We start from the raw sequence: 14,975 nt of genomic DNA on the forward strand, positions 1-14,975 counted from the left end.
CTTGAAGACCCAATCTAAACTTCAACTTACTTCTACGGAGGAGCCAACCAATTTCATGTATGAAGTCCAGAGCTTGTTTGAGGAAAGAAATTCAGGGGAGAAGAAGGTCGCATAGTTGTTGGACAAAATTGTCCTCCTATTTTGCCATGTGTATAGCTAATTTCATAGATTAAAAGCAATTATCGATCAAATGGTAACGAATTTATTGATTAAGTTGTTTAGTGGTCAATTATTAACAAAAATAGTTCGATAGCCAAAACATGATCCCCCGCCAATAGTTTAATGGCCGCTGGGATTTTTTACCCAGAAAGAAAAGAAGCACAGAAGGGGTAAATAGACTATTGCTACTTTATAAGCAAGACCAAACACAACCAAGCAACTAGTAAAATGACACAAAAGAAACCAAAAAAAATAATCAATAAAGAAACTACTGCTGGAATTTCCAACCGGAAAAGCCCAAGCAAATTTTAGCATGCTGATGAACTTATCCAACTTCTGAACCTATGTTGTTAGAGAAAGTTAAAAAACAGTCAACAACTGTAATCTTGTCCCCTATGTATTTGAAAGGCATAAACTACACGATTTAAGAATATGTTACAGATACCTATCAGCCTATGCCAAATTCTAAGACAAAACCAAAATTTTCACAACGATACAAAGTTAAAAAAAAAAAAAAACACAGTCAACAACTGTAATCTTGTCCCCTATGTATTTGAAAGGCATAAACTAAAGGATTTAAGAATATGTTACATATACCTATCAGCCAACGCCAATTTCTAAGACAAAACCAAAGCTGCAGGTTGAGAATGATTCCAGATTTTTTAAGTTGCCAAACCAAAGAAGCAGCTTAGATGTTGCTGCCAACAGATGTGATTGTTGATGATGATGATTGAGAAGGAGAAGTGGTTGCTTCTGGCTCTTTCTCCTCCCCCCTTAGGAATGAATCGACATCAATTTCAAATGCTGGGCTGCCTGCTGCATCTTCCTCAATAAACTCATCTATATCAAATGGAGCATCAAAAATAAAGTCAATGCTAGCCTCAAACCCTGCATCAGTGAACAAGTTTGGTAATTCTGCAGTTTTCTCGAAGGTTATGTCCGAAACTGGAAGTGAATTGAGTGCAGTATCCAAGCACAGGTTCCAATGATCCTCATGCTCATCAGCAGGGTCCATCATGACAATTTGTTCTGGCTCAGTAGCAGCTACGTTTGAAACTGTTGGTTCAGCCACAGGTTTTTTCTGTTGCAAATGTTGTCCAAGGTTGTCTTGTGACTCAGACTTAGTAGTAGCTATATTTGGAACGTTTAGCTCAGCCACAGGTTTTTCCTCTTGTACTTGTTCTTCAACCACAGGTTTTTCCTCTTGTACTTGTTCTTCATGGTCTTCCTGTTCATCCACTTGTTTTTCAGTGGAGGATTCAGGATTTTCTGTATGCATTTTCTGGAGTGTCTTCAGCTTGTCAGCATATCTACTTATATCAAAGTTGGTTACTGCATTAGGACCTCTGTACTCTAAGGCTGCCAAGTCATATGCCATAGCTGCTTCCTCTTGAGTGCCTTAAAATACAGTTAAAACGAGTTAAAGGACGTATAGAAAATTTTGCTAAAAAACAATGTAGATCCTAAATAAGCCAAAGATAGTTAGAAAAAGAAGATGATCCTATCTATGAAATTCTTGACATCTGACCAGGCAAAATCCTACTTTACACGTGACCAGGCAAAATCTTATTTTATATTTCAAATTGCATCTTTCTTCTCAAGAGCCTGTGACATTTCAATTTAGCAAAAACTGAGATGATCCCCAAAAGATTTGATAGTACAGTTTATGACTGTCTCCATTTGAACAAGTTTAAATCTCAGTAATCAACTAAACATGCATCATAGGACATGTGAAGCTAAACTGAGACTTCATGGTTCAGACCCAAAGCCTTTTATTGAACAATTGAAGCAGATAAAGGACATTATACAGATCAAAAGATATGCACTTCAATTGAGTATTGTAACAAGGTGTAGATAAACATGGGAGAGGGAGCATTTGCAGACAAGTTTTTTATATGCCAATATTTCCTTACAAAATGTTTAGACAGACAATCCAAAGAATTAGGTTCTCCCTCCTCCACAACCCACCTCCCCTACCAAAAAGGGAAAAAAAATCTTTAAAAAAAAAAATTTGAGCCCTCTAAAACACCTCTGTGTATTGATTTGTCATTCTTCTAGAACTGTAACATCTGATGACACTTTGCAATTTCAATTGTGTATGGCATGTCATGTTATATGAACCATTTCAGTTCGAAATAGGCTTGTAGAGTTAATTAACACTGAATGAAGGATGAGTCTTCGCTAGCCATAACACATGATACTATTGTGGATTGACACCCTAAATTTGATCAGTTCAAAGTGATTACAGAATGCACTAAATTTTATTTGGAAAAACAATTTTCTGTTCGTGCCATTAGTGACTAAGTTCACTGTTCCAGGAGTAGGAAATGAGTCAAGCCAAAATGTGATTTTTTTCCTCTTTGTTTGGATTAATGTGTCGTTGATAAAATAAATCTGATAATATAGTAATATAGACTTTGTCTGAGACTGAAATAAAAAAATTATGGGCTTATTGTGCACAAAGTAAGTCCTTGCAGCCAGGTCCGACTATTCCTCTAACTCTTGTCAACCTCACTTGCAGAACCCCCTCCAAACTCCCACTTCAACAGAACCGATAGATGTTGACAGATTCACGGCTTGCCTTATACTTTGCGTCTCATATCTTTCTCACATTCCATGAAATAAGTGAAGAAAAGGTGTTTAAGAAATAGTATAATCAAGCTTCACTAAAATAGAAGCATCTCATTTCTATCTCACATTCCATGAAATAAGTGAAGAAAAGGTGTTTAAGGCAAAATGACTATTTTACATGTGCGCAGACAAGGATGTATTCTCAATAATTAGAAAAGCAGGCGCTACAAACCAGGCTAACAAAAACTTCCTTAAAGTGCCTGCTTGCTGTCCCATGTTCTCCAATTTATTAACAAACAAGAAACAGGAAAAAAAAAAAAGAAAAAAAGATGAGCAATTCTTTTGGACCGGTATTTCCTGTCCTTAAGCGTCTTTGGCACTTTGTCGCAGGACAAAGAGGACAGTCTTATAGGCAATGGGGAAAGAAAGGATGGAAGCTGTATCAAATGGTTAGGTTATATTCCCAATAGATGCAATAACACTATGCCTAAAACAAAGCATAACGTTATTTTAGACGAATTTTTGGCTAGGTTCAAAGAAAAGGTTTTAAAAGATAATAAATGTATCTGAAATACTACAACCTTCTAATCGGTTATTAAATGTCCAAGTCACAATATTGTTGGCATTTCCCTGCAATTGGTACTTAACTCCTGCAACAGCTGGTGGCTTACCTACAGCCACCACAAAATCACGGTCATTGCACTTGTGTGGCAGGTGCAATTTGTAAACTATCATGTGCTCAGAATCATTTCTAGTTTCTGTGCAACTACATAACATTATAATAATGAGCAAGAAAATCCTAGTTTCCAGCAAGCTATGATAGTCGGACTTAATTTTAGACCTCAAAACATAATTCCGTGAATTCTTTCAAACTAAACTTCCCTGTCAAGCTTGTCGAAATGGATTTAGCTTACTAATCAAGTGGCTATTTTTCAGTAGACTATGTAGTTTCTAATGTTTTGCTACGATTTAGTTAACTCTCCTTCATATAATGTTCAAGTAGGTAGATCGAACTCGTACTTTTCTTCTATAAGAGCACTTGCATAATTCTTCCTTTGCCCCCTCTCCACTTCTTAAATCCAATCCCTTCTTTGCATAAATTTTTTTTTTTTAAAAAAATTCTCCATTAGCACCTTCATCATCTGAACTGGAAATAATAACTTCCATAATGCCTGCAAGTGCAATTTGTACTGTGCAATCCCTTCGAATAATTTAAGACACTTACCTTAGAGGCCATTAACATTTCTACTGACAAACACATAATAAACCATAGTGGCACGAGTCAGACTTAGGCAGATTCAAAAAATTGCTTAGCCTTCTCGGGAAACTAATGCCTTTGTTAAGTTATCAGTCCAGATTGGCAGCTGTAATTTAGTTTAAAAAAAAATGGAAGAGGGACAAGATACCCACTCCAAAAGGGAATATTTCAGTTTTATAAATTTAAAAGCGTTGAACTGTAACTCAAGTGTGTGGATACTCAACTCCGAGGTGTGTGGATACTCACAGGCCACAGAGACAAAAAGATGGATTAAAAAAATCAAATCGAATTAGCACGTGTACCGTCAGCTTTAGGACTACAAAAAATGTTGTACATGACTGACCAAATGTATACATTAATTTTGACTTGTTTCCACGTAAAAAAGCAACAAATCTTTCTTCTGAACAAAATAAGCGCAGATCTCGTAGTCTCATTATTGACTAGGCTTCATTTTTTAAAATAAAAGGTTTGCTGTTAGATTTATAGGTTGGATTCATTATACTTTTCTTTTCCTATGTCACAATTTGAAAAAGTTAACGGCTTGCATTGAGCGTCACCTCAATCGACCAAATCAGGTTAAACTAAGCAACCAATAACTATCAACACTATATAAATCTCTGATTTCTAATTGACAACATAGAAATTGTTGTGATGGATGGAGAGTAAACCACTAACTTTTTGTCTCTCAATGGCCACGGAGCAGCCTCTTAGATTCCCATCCCAAGTTGAAGGTTTGACTTCTGCTTAAGCTCATTGCTTTGCGGTCAACGACAAATCAAGAGAGTCCAACACTGTACCAGTATAGCATGAATGTGCGTTCTCGCGGCCTAGTTTCGCTCATTTCCCTTCCTTGTATTAGAGCAAGTTAGCATGATTACTATCAACTAAATGGCGCGAGTAATCTAAATCCTACCCTTTCCGCTAGACTAAAGCCTAACACACAATTTCAAAGTTCTCTGAGCAAAATACTTCTTTATATTCTCGAACAAACCAATTAACCATGCAATTGGTTTCCAACAATTACTATTAATGATACGAGCAAACAACCAAAACTAAGGTTAAAGATTTAATGAATAAAATACAAGAATATGAAATATTTTATTGTTTGTATGAATAGGTCAAGGAATTCTTTTTAATGAGAAAACTTAATTACCGTAAGTTCCCAAGTACAGATATTTGTTCCCAAAGACACGTCCAATTCGCGCCTCCCATCGACCGTTGTGATGATGCCTGTAAGAACAACTTTAACGTAATCAAAATTTTTCGTTCATAAAAAAAAAAAAACCAAAACAAATTAAATCTTTTGCTGACGACCTCCGCACGCAAATCGCTCACCGAACGAGTCTGTCAGAAAAAACAAAGAAAAAGAATCGTGCACCGAACAAACGAGAACTCCATGAAAATAGTGGTCTAAAATGTGCGGTGCAACGTAATCTTTGACGGTCCGCACAATTTTGGTGCTTTCACCCCAACTTGAATACGTTAAAAATGACTGCCGAAAATGTGAGTTAAAAAAAATGACTGCCGCAAAAAGTGAAAAGAATATACAACATCAAAATAATTTTGGTTCTTTTTTTTTTCACCCTCCTATTCATCCTCTCGCTTCTCCCTGTACCCTTTCCACCCTCGAGCGTAGACCTGGAACCTAAACCTAGCAGTGGAGAAGACCCTGAGAGGCTTTCCGGCCACTGGAAAAATAATTCTGGTTATTAACTCATTTCTCCGAAAAGAAAATCTATTTGGCCAAAAAAAAAAAATAGATAGAAATAAATAAAGAAAGACAAGTCAAAATTAAAGATAAAAATAATTTAAGACATCAATTATTTATTATACCTAGCAACTCCACGGTACTTGGAAACACCTCTAGAAAATCCACTGCTCCTCCTCCTTAGTGTGGTTAAATATTCCTCCTTAGTTAATTTCTCCATTTCTTCAAGCTCTTCCGAATAATTTTCAAGCTGCATAAATAAATTTCCTCAAAAATTAAAATTACAATCATAGATTATATATATAAAAAATTATACATTAATCAATGATAATTCATTTTAAATTGGAATGTGGGCACGTGCAGATTGTACAATTTTTTCTGCGTGGGGTACAAATTTATTTTGGCACCTGAGTTTGTGAAAGGACGAATATTAAATACCGGAAAATTCAGTATGGTTCCAGGTCCCCAGTACTTGAGGGCCGCAAGATCATAAGTACGGGCAGCAGCCTCCTCATTATCATAAGCCCCTGCATTTCATCAATAAATACAAAAACGCCAAATATCATAACTCTACTAATTATTCAGTCATTAGTAATATTAAATATAATAGAAATCATAATTCTACTTAATTTTAACCTAAAGACTTATTAAAAGGAATAAAAATATTGGGCTTGTCGGCTTACCCAAATAAACTAAGCAGCGACAAAAGCGATTGTGAACGTTGAAAATGACAGATATTTGATCACCAAACAAAGAATAAAACAGAGTCAGCAAAAGACAAATCCAGACTTAAACTTAATTAATCATATTTTTAAACAGCAAAAGGACTAAGATTTGCAGATCTCCCTGTTTTCAGATGAATTTTTTAATCTGAAAACAGAAAAGTCATTAAAAAAAATTAAAACCCAAAAAGAAAACAAAATGAAAAATTTAAAAATAAAATTTTACTTTGTCGTCCTTTCTTGGTTTGAATGGCATTCCAAGTAGTTTTGTCCCAGAGATGGGCTTCGAACCGGCCGGTCCATCTGTGCCTGATCATCAGAACAAATTCCATGGTTTTTTTTTTCCGAGAATTAGTCACAAATTTCATGCATGCAATCGAGAAAGAAAATGAAAAAGAAAAAAAATAAAAATAAAAAAACCGTCAGAGTACAATGCCATTCATGTTTTGTTTCACGCTTTGTTTGTCTGCTTGCTTCCTTGTGTGTTTTGTTTGTTGGTTAGTGTGTGTTGTGTGTGTGTGAAACCGAAACCATATATAAGAAAAATAAAAAGAGAAAAAGTAAAAGTTCATTAAATGCTTGCCTGGTGACTCCTCTGTAAATGGAGCTTCTTCTTGCAGCAATGGGGGAGGAAGAAGCATCAGCACTGATCTGGGATTTCTTCTTGTCCCTCTTGGCTCTGGAGGAGGAAGAAGCATGTTTGGTAGTCCTAGACTTTTTGAGCTCAATGCATGAAGAGGAAGGTGAGCATGAAGAATGAGGCCTCTTCATTTCTTCTTTACTTTTCTTTTTTTTTTTCCTCCCTTTTTCTTGATGGTGGAAAATGAAAATGATTAGAGGCTTTTTCCTATTCAATGTGTGTTTTTCTTGAAGGGCTTTGTCTGTTGTGTCTCAAAGACAGGGAATTGTGAAAGGGAGACAGAACAGAGCGAAGAAAGAGAGATGAATGGAAGGGTGGGTTGGTTTGGTGAAGAATACTGGAATCAAAAGGGGGAAAAAACAGGCTTATTTTCTGGCAACCGAAAGTGGTTTACCAAATTGAGAAGAGACCATGGGGACAGTAGGGAGCCATTAGACATATATTTGATGAGAAAATGATAGTAACACTTTAGTGCATCCGCCTGGAAATAGTACAAATGTTTAGGATCAGAGGGTTGTTTTTATAGGACTGGGAAAGAAAGGAAGTGGAAAATAGCTGAGACATTGAAGAGAAATGAAATACTACTACCAAAACTAGCTAATGGTACAAAAGTTGATGAGATGGTGTTTTACTGTTTTATAGCTTAAACCCTGTAGACTGAAAAGGGAGTTAGTTAAGGAGAAACCATGAATTTAATGTCAAGGTTTGGTTAGCTAAACTGGAGTTAATTAGCACTTTGAACACTTGGCTACAAGTATCAGCCATGCAACTACCAATTGGCTGTGCTTTGGACTGCCTACACATTTGTTCATGCTGGGAATCTATCACACTCTCTTTCTCTCTCCTCAGTTATCAGATTTAAAAAATTAAAACTAATATTATATACACTATCAACGAAGCAGATATATAAACAAAAAATGAATTTAAAATTTATTATATATATGTTATAGACAAAAAGTGAATTTAAAATTTAAATAGTGATGAATGTTTAAGATTTGTCAGATACATGATACATAGTTAAAAAGTGAATTTAAAATTTGAACACTTATGATGTGGTATTCATCTAAATTTCCTTGTGTATAAAATTTTTACACTGACAATATATAAAAATTAATCTCGAAAAATTATAATAGAGCGTGTTTGGATATCACACAATTTTTCTAAATAATATTTTACTTGTATTACAAACATGTTTTCTAATTAATTTTTATTTTACATATATTATATCACAAAAAATTTTACAATAAATATTTTAAATATTATTTCAAATAATCTTCCATTCAATTTATTTTCTTTGGTCGCAAGTAGCAACATAATAGGCAAAAAAAAAAAAAAAGAAATCGAGGAGTGAATTACGTTTAAAGATTTGGGTTTTTGGTTTCGTGACAGCTACTTTGCGGAGTTGTGTTTATCTGGGGGAACTTGACACGTGTGGCGCTGCATGTATGTAAGAGAATGGGGCTGCATTTGGAAAAAGCTTAATTGATGGGCTTCATTATGGGGTCAATTACGAGTCAAACCATCAAGGGAATAGTGCCAAGCAATTAAGGTCTAATATGGGGTTGCGGTATAAAAAAGTACTTCTGATACGTTTGGTGAATATCATTCTATAAAATTAGGAGTAGAGTTTTGGTATCAAAAATACTTTTAACAAAAGTTTAAATTTGGTGTTTTTAAAATAGCTTTTGTGTTTTAAAAAATAAAACGTTAAATTTAATTATTTTATCTTATTTTATGAACTAAATAAAAAAAATAAATATATTTGAAAATTTTCAAATTATACATTATTTAATATAATAAGTACTTATTGAAGTATGTATCTAATGAATATACTTTATATATATATATATATATATATATATATATATATTGTTTTTATTAAAAGCTGCATCTGTGAAATATTTTTAATATAATATCACGATACCAAACGTGGCTAAAAGTGAATTAATGAAGAAAAAGATGGCACCGTGAATAACGTAGGACAAAGGCCATTTTGTCTATTACGCTGTATCTTTGTCGATGGTCAGACTCATGAGTGACTCATGAGGTGATGCGCAGCCGGTGGTGAAATAAAGAATCCGCTTTGATTGCTAATTTTTTAAAATTTTTATAGAAAAATGTGTTGTGATAATTTGATATATTAGATAAAAATAATTAAAAAATATGTTCACTAAAAATGTAAAAAAAAAAAAAAAAAAATTTAGAAAACTGCAATCCAAACAAATTCAAATAGCTTTAGTAGCTGAGAAGTGAGAAATGAGAGCCAAAGTTAATCTTATATTATTTTGTTGCATTTTGAGAATCTGTTCAAAATTAAGAATTATAGGGATTATAAGGAACTGAAATATTTTTTTTTTCAATTTATTGGAAAAGAAAGGAAGAAGTCATGCCTAAGAAAAATGACTAAGTAATTTACATTTACAAATATAATAGGAGAGTATGGTTGCTTCCAGAGTTATGCCCTGTTCCCTATAGTGAATAGTAATTGGCTTTTTAGTGTTTAAAGCTTACTTGGATGCAAATATGCATGCTGGAAGCCGTGCACTGTGCAAAATTTCCATTTTAGTCACTATTGAACTAAATAAAATTTCTATTTCTAGTTACTATGAAGTTTACATTTGTGGACCCGGTAGACTGGGGTGAGCAAAACTTGGTAGGGTTATAACCCATAGCCTACTTGGACCAGATGCGGTATTATTCGTGTTATAAGCCAATTGCAAAGTACTGAACTTAAATCTTACATTTACTGTTTGGGATCCTGATATCTGTTTTAGGGATAATTTCAGAAACCTCCATTGAGATTTCTAACTATTTTACTGCTTCCTTTCAAGTTTTAAAAATTATACTGACCTCTCTTGAGATTAATTATCTTGTAACATTTAACCCCAATGGATAATTAGAAAGTGATATTGGGAGAGAAAAGATAATATGATTCTACTATTGCTCCTCATCTAATAAATTATTTAATTAATCTAATTCCAATCCAAATATTAAAGAAAATACTAGAATTTGCTGTTTTTATCATCAAGGATTAAATCACATAGGGTATCAAAAATAGTGCATCATTCTATATATTTCACTTAATGTAATATCCAAATTGTTAATTTCAATTACAAATCCATTATCAAATATGATCAACAACATATAATCAAAAAAACCTGTAATCAAAATATTATAAAAAAAATGAACTTTGATACCATAAAAATTTCAGTAACTAACCTTAATATGTTGACAAGAATATTTATGATGTTAAAGTTTGTTCTCTATAATATTTGGTTGCAAATTTTTTTTATTATTTGCTGTTGATCATATTTGACAATGGAGTATTAAATTAATTAAATAATGTAGTAGATGACGGGCAATGAGGAAATCATATTATTTTCTATATCCTAATATCACTTTTTAATTATTGATTAGATCTAAATGTTACAAGATAATTAACCTCAAGGGAAATGAGTATAATTTTTAAAACTTGAAGAGAGGCCAGTGAAATAGTCAGAAATCTCAGGAGAGGTTTCTAAAAATATCCCTGTTTCGTATGATTTTAACTTCTCCCGTTTCAACGGCTAGTTTTTCAGATGCTTTCTCTCAAAGTTTAAATCAATTGGTATAATGCCATTCACCATCCCTTTCAATTGTATTCCTGTAGGTTGGATGGTAATTCCAATGCTGTGGTAGCTATTTAGGACTAGATATTTAGTGCAATGCCAGCCGACGTAAACGCTAGAGCCGTGGAGCATGATTGATAGTCATGATCTAATTGCAAGGTACATGACTTGCATTTCACATCTGAAGTATGAAATTTTGACGAGGGGTTGCCAATTGGTTTTGTACTTCTCCACCTCAATTGTTAGCTTTTGAGACGAATTCTATCGAAGTTTATATCAATAGGATGGGCACAAATTTTCATAAAGCAAAGGTAAGGTTGCAAAATATAGGAAACTGCAATTGAACAGAAAAAGGTTTGGGCTTAAACTTGCAGGGTGCAAGGTATAATGAGAGTCAGGTAGGGAAGGGCAAGAATCTTTCCTCATATAAATCCTTAAAAGTATTTAATCATTAGAAAACACATTTTTGTTACTGGAATAATTGATCTCTCATTTCAAAATAGCAATATGAATCATTATTTTTTACATACTGTTTGATCAACCAAATTACTTTGAATGTTTTAAAACTACTAAAACTATTATAATGGATTAATGTTGGAGGTGATTTCTAACAAACTTAATAAGTATATGGTGCTGTGATGTTTTCCCTTTTTGTTTAATTAGTTTAAGCTTGGATTTGCCAATAATTGTCCTGTAGCTCTTTCTTTTGTATTTGATAATATAAAGCTTGTGACTTAGTTGTTATGCTTCTATATGAGTCAGATTTCGAGTTGCTGCAGTTTGTTTTGAAGACCTTAAGGTCCTATTTAAGTTCTTATTTTGATGAATAATAATAATGGTGTAAAATACTGGTAGTTTTAATTAAGTGATTTATTAGATGGAATAAACTCAAGTTTGAAACTCATAAAGAGTGCATGAACATAATTTGCGAAGAAGTAAGCAGTTAATAAAGTTGAAATGAAGTTTGGGATGGATATTTGAACATGCCAAAAATCATAGCAAAATAACTCACCAAAAGGTAGCATCAAGGGACTAAGAAATGATATTTGTATCAAACAAGATGAACAAAGTCTCTATTCAAATATTCCATCAAACAAGGAAACTCAAACGAAGTGAAGAAAGTCTTAAAGTGGCAACAAAATCAACCAGGGGCGGATTTAAAGGGGGCCCCATTGTCCCCCTTAAATTAACTATAATACATCTACAATTTTGACATAATTTTAAAGGTGCCCCCAGAATTTTTTTTTAGAAAAAATATGAAAGAATGGGTCACAAAATTTATATCATTCACTTTCCTCCTCTAGGCTCTAGTCCCCATTTTCCCTCCAACAGAGCCAAGTATCAATTATATAGGTCATTCCTTTTGGTCCCCACTCCCCAAGTTCCCTTTACTCCTGTGGTCCCTCATTTCCCTTCACAACTGGCTCCTCTTCTTCCACACCCAAGCCAACTACTCTTTCTTTTTATCACTTCATCCAATTATCATTTACTTCCTTTGTTCCCACTCCCCAATTTCCCTTTCCTCCTCTGGCTCTCGGTTGTCCCCACTCCCCAACATACATACGAGAGCCACTTTTTCTTCCACAACCAAAGCTTGTTACTCTTTCTGTTGATCACTTCATCCGATTTAGAGATTGCACCAGAATCAATTGATCTTCTAGGACCTGAGTCCGCCACATTTTGCAACTCTTTTCACCAACTTTAGGAGACCATCAAAATCAGGTTCTAAACAATTACTTCTTATTATTATTATTTTAAATTTGTTTGCAAATATATTTCTAGAGCATGAGATTATTACTGTTTTAAAGAAATTTGAAAATTGATTAGTTAATGTAATAACTAATAAATGGGTTATTTGATAAATATTTTAACTTGTGAAATGGTGATTTTATGCATGAGATTTTTTTTTTTTTTGCTTAAAAAAATTAGAAAAAGAGTAGATAAAAAATTTTAGTGTTATTTTTGCCCCTATTAAAATTTTTTTCTGGCTCCGCCCCTGAAATCAACTCAAGTGACAGTTGCAGAAAGCCAAGCAAAATGAACTACAAAACCAACCTTTCACTTTCAGCCGTCCTAAAGATGTCTCGCCCATGGAAAAGAGTTTAGGACGTTGTCTCGAGCGATGCAAACCTCTCCGGGCATCTGAATTTGGCAAGCCACACAAGCCAAAAATCTCTGATCAAATTCACGCATGAGTGTCTTCTACAATAGTATCTAAAGCAATTAAAGTGAGACTTTTAGACATCAATCATATTGCAAGCCTATTAAAAAGGGATAATTTCAGATACTTCCCTTGATGTTTCTGATAATTGTGTTTAAATACTCTCTAAAATTAAAAATTACACTCACTTCCCTTTGATGGACACATTTGATAAATATTGTAGCCCTTGTCATTAAAAGAAAGTTAAAAGGGTGGGAAAAGGTACTGACACACAAAATTTTGTCAACTTTACCCTCTTTATGTTCCGAATGAAACATTTGCCACTTTGTTTATAAAAATTAATTAAAAAAGAGAAAAAAGATATGAAAGTAGTAGGGATCATCTCAATACAACAAAGTGTACATCTGCAATTCTGCGCTTTTGATAGTCAGAAGTAAGAAGAGTTGGATAGGTTGCAATGGCTTTATCTTGGCAGCATATAAGTTAGTTAAAGTGTAAAAAAAATGCATACTATTTTCAACTCTTGACATTCTTCCTCTCCATGGTAGTTGAGGAATAATAAAATCAATTTTGCTTCTTGGAATGACAAAATCAATTTTACTTTTGCATATGCTCGCACCAAGAAGCAAATAAAAAAAATATTATTGACGCAGGCAATTTTTTCCTCACATTTTTGCAATAACATTAGCCACAACATTTTGAGGGCAAGTTGGTCATCAGGAGGCTTTTGGTGCTGGCATGTTGTCATATCCGTCACAGAGGGGAGGTAAGTGTAATTTTTAATTTCAGATGATGTTTAAGTGCCATTGTCAGAAACATTGAGGGAGGTATCTGAAATTATCCCCACTTACAAAACAGTGTTGAACTTTGAAATATGATTTTACTTTTGTTTGATGTTCGTTCAAGTGAAACTACCATTTCGCAACAAGTTTCTTTTCTTTTTCAACTACAATAAAAACCCTTCTGAGATCAAATTTTGTTAATTCTCTGATCCTCGTTGAAAAAGTTACTTTCTCTCTGTAAAGACTATAGAGAATCAATATGACAACCAAGTATAATTCATGGACATGTGAACCTTGATATTATTCCAATAAATGACCTTTTTCCTTGATCGTCTTGTCCTCGTAGATTCTCTATTAACCCAACTAAAAATTTCTAAAGTCAACAGCAGTTGCCTGTAAGCATTGGCAAGGTACAGAGAATCATGGATGTACTCAAAAGAGCATCCTGAAAGTCGTAGATGGCTGATACTAGGAAACGATGATACGTTCTTGCTGCCAACTTATTAATTATTATATAACGACAAAAATATGCATATGTAGTAAAAAATTAAAAATTTTTGTTTTCTCTAAGTTGATCACCCATAATTAATTCCATTCGACAAAGAAAGAGTTCACAAAGATTACGTCTAAATTGATGGAAATTTCCTGAGAAACTCAAGTTGGTGAAGATTATATCCTTTTTGAAAAAGCACCAAGTAACTTGCCTTTAATGGTAATCACACAAACTTTCCTCGCGGTATTCTTGAAAAATAGATATCCTTCTTATCTACAAATATAATTCTTATGCCCCCTTCTCCCCCAAAAATCCTTAGGCATAGTAGGTAAATGTAATCTCAAATTGATTGGAAAGTTGAACAAAGGACAATTAAAGCTAATGGTTGGAAGCACGGAGAGTAGACATTGCTTTCATGTGCGATTTCTATATTTGTGCAGGGTAAGCATCAAGCCATTGACAATTATGAACTGATTGAGGTAAAGGAAACTGTTTGGACACTATTTTCAATATTTTTGAAAGAACAGAACATGTGCTCTCAACCAACGATTTTCTTTCCAATTTATTTTGCAAACACCATCAGTTACATCAGGATGTATACAAGAAACCTTAAATCACCAAATAATTACGAGTTCGATTATGTCCTAATTTGAGAATCTACATGACCACCAAAATTCAATTCTAACTGGCATCATAATTGAATTTTCAACAATATTTCACACTAGTTTGTCCACAAAATCGTGCATTGTTAAAACTAATGAAGAACCATTCGACAGGGTGGTCGAATTTTCTTCCCCTTGATAGTGCTGATTGAGTTGACAACTCATGAAAATACAAACTACACACACACACACACACACACACTAGGCACCA

At 33.8% G+C, this 14,975-nt stretch overlaps 1 protein-coding gene across 1 annotated transcript; it reads right to left on the reverse strand.

The window, feature by feature from the left end:
* Nucleotides 1-527: 527 nt before the first annotated feature.
* LOC113738383 (uncharacterized) lies at nt 528-7,667 on the reverse strand. The gene is made up of 6 exons (XM_072080619.1): nt 7,002-7,667; nt 6,645-6,727; nt 6,135-6,223; nt 5,822-5,946; nt 5,142-5,218; nt 528-1,557 (listed from the first exon to the last, which is right to left on the reverse strand). Exons 1-6 carry the CDS (start codon nt 7,187-7,189, stop codon nt 848-850), a joined length of 1,272 nt encoding a protein of 423 aa, XP_071936720.1. The 5' UTR covers nt 7,190-7,667; the 3' UTR covers nt 528-847.
* Between the last annotated feature and the right edge of the window lie 7,308 nt (nt 7,668-14,975).

This window comes from Coffea arabica, chromosome 2e (assembly GCF_036785885.1).
Source record: "Coffea arabica cultivar ET-39 chromosome 2e, Coffea Arabica ET-39 HiFi, whole genome shotgun sequence".
Lineage (NCBI taxonomy): Eukaryota > Viridiplantae > Streptophyta > Magnoliopsida > Gentianales > Rubiaceae > Coffea > Coffea arabica.

Bases quoted from the DNA above. Each gene is read 5' to 3' on its own strand.
- LOC113738383 (XM_072080619.1), bottom strand. From the start codon at position 7,189: ATGAAGAGGCCTCATTCTTCATGCTCACCTTCCTCTTCATGCATTGAG. The intron at 6,728-7,001 runs GCAAGCATTTAA...TCTGATGATCAG, and splicing joins ATTTACAGAGGAGTCACCAG to GCACAGATGGACCGGCCGGT. The intron at 6,224-6,644 runs GTAAAATTTTAT...GATGAAATGCAG, and splicing joins AACCAAGAAAGGACGACAAA to GGGCTTATGATAATGAGGAG.